The sequence below is a fragment of the Gigantopelta aegis genome, chromosome 8 (genome assembly GCF_016097555.1).
Source record: "Gigantopelta aegis isolate Gae_Host chromosome 8, Gae_host_genome, whole genome shotgun sequence".
In the NCBI taxonomy this organism is placed as follows: Eukaryota; Metazoa; Mollusca; class Gastropoda; order Neomphalida; family Peltospiridae; genus Gigantopelta; species Gigantopelta aegis.
This window is the reverse complement of record NC_054706.1, coordinates 18,128,079-18,136,209: the sequence shown is the minus strand read 5'-3', so window position 1 is coordinate 18,136,209 and position 8,131 is coordinate 18,128,079. Positions and strand designations below refer to the sequence as shown.

The window sequence follows — 8,131 nt, the reverse complement described above, 5'->3', positions numbered from 1 at the left end:
TGTGTCTGTGTGTGTGTCTGTGTGTGTGTCTGTCTGTGTGTGTGTCTTTGTCTGTGTGTGTGTGTATAAATAATATATATACAGTGACCCCCCCCCCCCCCCCCCCTCTAAACCGGACATCACTGGGACCAAGGCACAAAAAGGGACTCTGTGAAACGTCCGGTTTTGTGGGAATTCCGGTTTACAGAGGGTCTAGTCTTGAGAGGTTTCACTGTATATATATAACTTTTATTAAGATGCCAATATGCCCCTTTTTTCTTAGTCCCCCGCCCTAAAATATGTCCTGGATACGCCCATGTGTTCAGTAACCCTATTTAGTATTAGAATGATATTAATGGAAGACTGCTTTTATCGTGTAAAGGGCGGGATGTAGTCCAGTGGTACAGCGTTCGCTTGATACGCGGTCGGTTTGGGATTGATCCCCGTCGGTGGGCCCATTGGGCTATTTCTCGTTCTAGCTAGTGCACCACGACTGGTATATCAAAGGCCGTGATATGTGCTATCCTGTCTGTGGGATGGTACATATAAAAGATCCCTTCTACTAATAAAACGATGTAGCGGGTTTTCCTCTCCAAGACTATGTCAAAATTACCAAATGTTTTACATCCAATAATCGATGATTAATAAATCAATGTACTCTAGTGGTGTCGTTAAAGAGAACAAACTTGTTTTTCCTTTTTTTTTTTAACATGTAAATGCTATCACTAAACACACACACACACACACACACACACACACACACACACACACACACACACACACACACACACACACACACACACCCCGGCATGTTGGCTGGTCCACTAACAGTAACTGTAAAAGCGAGATGAATGGAACGCATCACAGGTTACTCATTCGTAAAAATGACGTAATAAAAGCACCGAACTGACGCCGTGCGTGTAACAAATGACGTAACAAAACCGTCAACAAATGCCACGAGACTTCGATTGATCTTTTTGCTTACTTTGGACTGATTTATCGTTTTCAAAGTAAACATTTAGTACGCTTTGTCCAACTAAACTTCTATACATGACAGCTCTCTTCAGTTTTGAAATTCCTGAATTGGGGAAACAATGCACAGCTTACGAGTGTGGAGCAAAGCACAATTTATCGTCTTCTAAATCGTAAGTGAATTGACGTTTTCTTAGACTTATATTCAGAAAAAAACAAAACAATAATTTTATTTCTCGAAAACCTATAATTTTAAAGTCCGAACCAAATTGTTAACAACTAAAATAAATTGCTCTCCTACCTTTATTTTTTGTTAGATTTTAGGTCTACCCACATTTTGTCCAGACAGAAATCTTAAAAAAAATATAACAATGACACAGATTCCACATACTAGATGATAACTATGTCACCTATATCCACTTCGCTGATATCGCATCTATAGGGCAAAAAACATTGATTTTTTATGGAATACACTCCAAGAGGGGTGAAAGGGTATGACTTTAATCTAACAACGTTATAACATGTTACGATATAAAAGCAAACGTAATGACGTCATATTAACTTCTTTTAAAATTTGTTTTATTTAAAGATACCACTAGAGAACATTGATTTTATATTAATTATGTCACATACTTTGGAGGCTTTCACCCCTCTTGAAGAGTATTCCATAAAAAAGCAAAATGGCAGACGGCAGAAAACTGCATGTATTTTTGGCCTATGCGATCTCAGCGAAGTCGATGCAATTGTAATTAAAGGTAGGAGAGTAATTTATCGTAGTGGTTAACAATTTGGTTCGGACAATTATAATACGAATATAGGCCTGCTGACAATAATACAACGAATAGCTCACCAACACAACGGTATACTATAGGCCTATATGTAACGCTGACATGACGTTAAACTTGTCTCTGTTCAAAAAGACTCAACAAGAAAAATCATCTTCACTGTGTGGGACACCGGATATTGCTTCTGTCGTAGCTATAATCTGTCTACATAATTATTTTGACACAAAGATAAAACTATGAAAATAAAATTCGTTTAACATACACGATAATGTTATAACTAATAATAAAGTAATTTTAGACCTATATACATTATGACTTTTAACAAACAAATACGCTAGCACTTAATTCTGAGTAATAAATTTAGACGTTTAAAAAAAAAAAAATTCGCCGTAAATTTTAATGAAAGAAATGCGTTATTATGCGTGATGTGTTATACAGTTTTAATTAAAACTATTTGAACTTGAACAATTGTAAGTCATTTAATGATTAATAAAAGACACCAAAAAAAAAAAAAAAAAAAAAAAAATTGTTTTCTTTTTCTTTCTAGCAAGATTTGACGTCAACGACAGTACCAATATCCGTTGTCTGTTCCAGTTAACATACTGGTGATGGCGACATGATTTCAAACTTGTCTCTGTCGGAAAACATTCAAGGTGAAAGTGTCCGTGAAAAGGAGAGCAACCTTTCCTCCACGCAGATCGTAGTGATCCTCATGTACGTTTTGGTGATGGTGTTTATCTGCACAGGCAATGTGTTCACGCTATTGGCAGTCTGTGTGAGGCGTTCTCTAAGAACCCCAACGAACATGTACATCGCATCACTAGCCGTGGCAGATTTCCTAACCGGACTGACGATTCCGTACTACACCTCTAACTTGCACCCTGCGTTCGAACGGATCCTGCATCGGAATAAATATGTCTGTCTTTTGCGATACACCCTCATGGCCACGTTCTTATGCTGTTCACTACTGAGTATGAATGCGATTTCCTACGACAGGTACAAATTCATCCACTATCCATTACGTTGTACACGATGGTGTGAGGTCCGTGTCATCATTGCCGGAACATGGATTTTGTCTGTGATCTTTGGAACTATCCCGCTATATTACAACACCTGGGATGCTACAACTGGATGTAACACGCAAAAGATATTACCGACTACATTCAACGTGTATATGACTTGTTCACTGTTCTTCCTATGTTCGTTGATAAGTGCTGGATTCTACGGATCCATTATCGCGTCTGCCATCCCACATCAGAGGAAGAATAGCCTACTGATGGTGTCGCGATTCGGCAAGAGGAGCTGGTACCGGCGCGACGAGATGAAGTCCGTAAAGATGATGCTCCTCGTGTTCGGGGTGTTCTTCGTGTGCTGGCTGCCGGCACTTCTGATCGTCATCATTGAGTTGCACACACAGGTAAATATCAAGGTGAAGAATGCCTTCCTGATTATTTTGTTCCTCAATTCAGGAATGAATTTTATTATCTATGCGTGGAAGAACGATCAGTTCCGCAAGACCTTTAGCTCGTTTATGGGACTGCGGAGACCGTCGGTTGAGATGAGTACAGCGTCCGGAATCACAGCCGTGTACGCGTCAAAAGATGACTATAACGTGTACTCACGTTTGCAGCTTCCAAGTGGACACAGACGCTTTAAATCTTTCTAATACACTATTTAAAATTATGGTTGTGGGGTTTCGATAAACCTTCTTCTGGGTTTTTTTGTTTTTTTTAGGGCGGGACGTAGCCCAGTGGTAAAGCGCTCGCTCGATGCACGGTCGGTATGAGATCAATCCCTGTCGGTGGGCCCATTGGGCTGTTTCTCGTTCCAGCCAGTGTACCACGACTGGCATATCAACGGTCGTGGTATTTACTACCCTTTCTGTGGGATGGTGCATATAAAAGATTCCTTGCTGTTAATCGAAAAGAGTAGCCCATGAAGTGGCGACAGCGGGTTTCCTCTCTCAATATATGTGTGATCCGTAACCACATGTCTGACACCAAATAACCGTAAATAAAATGTGTTGAATTCGTCATTAAATAAAAACATTTCCTTCCTCCTTTTTTTACTGCTGTTGTGTTTTGTGATATTTGTTACGCCATAAAATTAATGCCGGTGTAGCATTTAATTTTCACTCCCTTAAGCCTAGATCACATTATACGACGGGACTCAACTGGACAGTCGCATCGCGTCGTGGGCCACGATCGCTGACCAATCGGTCGTGTCTGAAATCCGTTCACACTATACGACACGACTCAACTCAACTGAAAAAAATGTCTTGTTAATTACCCCTCTTTTAAAAAATCTAAGATGGGTCCAACAAGACACTGGAGAGCTCGGACTGCCGTAGTTGACATGATGATGTTAAAACGACATCGCTTAACGTGGCATGATACTTGTGAATGGTGTTTTGCTATACATTAATTATGCCTGTCCCCAACGACAATTCATTCACACACGTACCTGTATCTGTTTCAAATCGAAATAATGTACAATTTACATTGTGTGCGAGAGGGATATAACCACGGAGAGAGAGAGAGAGAGAGAGAGAGAGAGAGAGAGAGAGAGAGAGAGAGAGAGAGAGAGAGAGAGAGAGGGGAGGAGAGAGAGGAGAGAGGGGGGGGGGGGGGGGGGGGGCGAGAGTCAGTCACAGGCGCCTGAAGTGAGTGGCAGGAGTCTTAAAATAATAGGAGGGACAATTAATACATTACTGGCACATCCAATTGTTGACATCTTCCGACAGGACTAATTTTCTTCTGATCATGCTGACCAGTGAGGTATTTCATTCATGAGACAACAGTTTTAAATTCACCACTCGAGATCTATCCAAGTAATAAGAACCCCCATCTGTTCACTAGTAGGAAAACATTTTAAAAGCTCCTTTTCAGACGACCTCCTCCCATAATCGTGTGACCTTCTGTAACGCATAGGCCGCTACTCGAAAATTATGTAACATTCAATGCATAACCTCTCCCAAAAGACATATTGACTAATATTATAAGATTTTGTATTTATGTTGTTGGTAATAATACCACTGGATAGAAAATCATCAGTTAAAAATCACAACAGCATTGATTAGCTGCATTTTAATTTATAAATAAATATAAAATTATTTTTAAAACATGATATATAACTCTTGACAAACACCTCCATTCCCATGTTTCGTAACACCCCCATGAAATCCCTTCCCCTCCCCACTAGAATGTTACATTGCCTAATTCATGAACGGACCCTTGTACGAGGGTCCACTTAATCTGAGAGATGAAACTACGGAATAAGTAACGAGTTAGTATTTACCGGTAAGTATGACTGGGTGTTTGCCATATGCATACTTATCCACAAATAGGTTTAAAGACCCACCCAACACACACACAACACACAAAATTCCAAACAGAAGAGTAACAAAAAAAGAAAAAAAGAAAAAACTCAAACAAAACCTAAAACAAATTTTTAAAAAAAACCCCACCACCACACACACACTGTAAATTGTCTAATAACATGACTTACGGTATTTAATAAATATATATAATTCATATAAATTTATTACATGACCTGACATTTAATGGCTGTCTTGTCCCTCAGATGCTTTCTGTTTATTAGCAATGCTCTGAAATAAGAAGGTTCCACCCAAGATCGGAAGAGAGTAACTGAAGGGGGGAGGGGGAAGTTACATGAGATGGAAATCTGGGGGCTATAGGGAATTTGAGGCATGCTCCCTCAACAAAAGTTTGACTTTCAGGCGTTCTAGTACAGCATTCTCAGCCAGAGAACAATAACGGGGGGAATGCCGACGAGAGAGCATGGGTCCCGCCCCCTCCCGCGTTCTGCACCCATAACATCTTCTTTTCAAATCTGATGGTTTCGAAACATGACGACAACATGAACTATATATTTATCAGAATTCCTTTATAGTTTCCATGGACGCTTAAAATAATGTTTTAATAATAGGCCTACTGATCGACACGGCGTAAATACCAGCCTCAATATGCCTAAAAAGTTATATCTTTAGAACATGTATAAAAAGCAGTAGTCTACTCTACGACTCCTCCTCCCCCCCCCCTCCCGCCCCCACATTATCTGTCATGGACGGAGGAGCCAGCCAAGGCCGGCTCTTGTGCCCACGACAGGCGTGCGCTACAACAGCTTGTTCTGAATGTGCACGTAAAACCCTATGACATGACATGACATAACATGACTCTACGACTCCTCTGATGACCACAATTAAAGACCGAACAAATGTTGCGAACCATTCTGAATTGTGTTCTTCATTTTTGAAGAAAACAAAATCTCACATCCCATGTTAATCAATGGCAAAAATCGTTTGTTTACAGCGCCCAGTCTCGTTTTCAGTTATGCAGGTGGCGCTACAGACTGCGAAGGGGTCTGGCCTCAGACCACAATTAATTTCGCTATATGTTTCTATATAGCCTTAGTGGCTATAACATTTTTATTAATATCAGCAGGCCCGTGAAGTTTTGTATGTACCTTTGCCTGCATGGGGACACATACCCTGAAAAGGACAACCCCTGTTGTCCAGCTCTTTCTCCCAGCATATTGGTTTAAACAGACACACCCTCTAAACCAGGCCGGAGTACACCCATTTTACACAAAAAGCACTACTTTTGCATGGGCCGGAATTACCACATACAAGTCTTCAATGTCAACAAGTTACACATGTTTACAAACTACATGCTATCCCCTGTCACTTCAGTCAAACAGTTGCCACTTCATAGCTGTCTGCCATGAAATAATCACAGTCAAACAGCAGACTACTTGCGCGGTGAAACTTCCGGATTTTGGACAACCAAATGGGAAGATAACTGTAATCTGAGGCCGTCTATTCCTCTGTCCAGAATAATTCAGCCATTGTAACTTTTATGTCACATGATGAAATGTAGACATTCCATTGGATACCGGTAGACATCAGTTGTATAGCGTCGTGTAAACCGTTCACACTACACGACGAGACAGTCGCGTCGCGTCGTAAAACCGTTCACACTATACGACGGCCGTCGTCTGCGACTGAACATGTTCGGTCGTGTCAAATGCAGTCGGGCCGACTGAAAATCAGTCGCTGACGGCTGATTTTTCAATACACACTACACGACGCGACTGAACTGTTGAGCTGAGTTGCGTCGCGTCGTATAATGTGATATAGGCTTAAGAATATGCACTCCCCAGTCATTATTATACGTATAATACGCACTCCCCTTGAATTAATGGCACTCCCCTACTTATTATTATACATATAATATGCATTCTCCACCACTGTTTAAATACTGAATACATTAATTGTCTCTTAAAAGAACTTTCGATTGATAATAATTTAAGTGCTATTCAGTGAATATAATCAATATTCATTGTTAGTTCCCTATCGGTCAAACCGGATCGGATTATCGGTTTCATCTCCATCCTTCTGTCTGTCCGTCTGTTTGTCCATCCGTCTGTCCCACATAACTTTTTCTGGGGGAAAAAATCGTAATGCCTCGAGATATTGAGCTGAAACTTTGTATATATTTTTATCATATATCATCAGGGGCGTGCGCGGGAATTTGAAAAATGGACCCCTTCTAGGGCTATTCTGATGTGTTTTCTGCTGGCTCGCCAAGCTGCTTTCTGACCACATTTTTTTGGAAATTCGCCTTGAGCAGGGGGGAGGAGGGTTCGACCCCTAACCCCCCTCCCCCCCATCACCACCACCACCACCACCACCACCTGCGCACGCGCCTGATCATTACAGATCAAGTTTGTCTTTCATGACGATTTACACATTTTGACCGAATTATGACCCTTGAAATAGGAGATACGGAAATTTGTTTTCCTCACCTTTTTTTCCCCAATGCCTCAAAATATTGAGCTGAAATTTTCTATGCTGCTTTATCATATTCTATTACAAATCAAGTGTGACTTTCATAACGATTTACCTATTTTTGACAGAGTTAATGCCCTTGAACTATTTTGGCAATGCCTCAATGCTGAAATGTTGTGTATAGCTTTATCATGTACTATTACAGATCATGTTAGTAGTATACAGGCCTGTATGGGGTCATGACCTACTTTCCCGTGATCACGTGACCTTGGTAGGAGACAATGGCCTTTGTGTAGGAAACAATGGCCTTTGTATAGGGGGGTGCAGGTGTCTGATCTTGGTAGGAAACAATGGCCTTTGTGTAGGAAACAATGACACAATGGTCTTTGTGTAGGAAACAATGACACAATGGCTTTTGTATAGGAAACAATGGCCTTTGTATAGGTGGGTGCAGGTGTCTGGCCTGGGTAGAAAACAATGGCTTTTGTGTAGGAAACAATGACACAATGGTCTTTGTTTAGGAAACAATGGCACAATGGCTTTTGTGTGGGAAACAAGGGGCTTTGTATAGGGAGGTGCAGGTGTC

The 8,131-nt window shown here is 40.9% G+C and overlaps 1 protein-coding gene across 1 annotated transcript; it reads left to right on the top strand.

Annotated features, from left to right (window-relative positions):
- Positions 1-895: 895 nt before the first annotated feature.
- LOC121379270 (melanocortin receptor 5-like) lies at positions 896-3,569 on the top strand. Its single transcript, XM_041507803.1, has 2 exons — positions 896-1,124; positions 2,284-3,569. Exon 2 carries the CDS (start codon positions 2,353-2,355, stop codon positions 3,400-3,402), a length of 1,050 nt encoding a protein of 349 aa, XP_041363737.1. The 5' UTR covers positions 896-1,124; positions 2,284-2,352; the 3' UTR covers positions 3,403-3,569.
- The last annotated feature ends 4,562 nt before the right edge of the window (positions 3,570-8,131 follow it).

Excerpts from the sequence above, each read along its gene's own strand:
- LOC121379270 (XM_041507803.1), top strand. The coding sequence starts at position 2,353 with ATGATTTCAAACTTGTCTCTGTCGGAAAACATTCAAGGTGAAAGTGTC.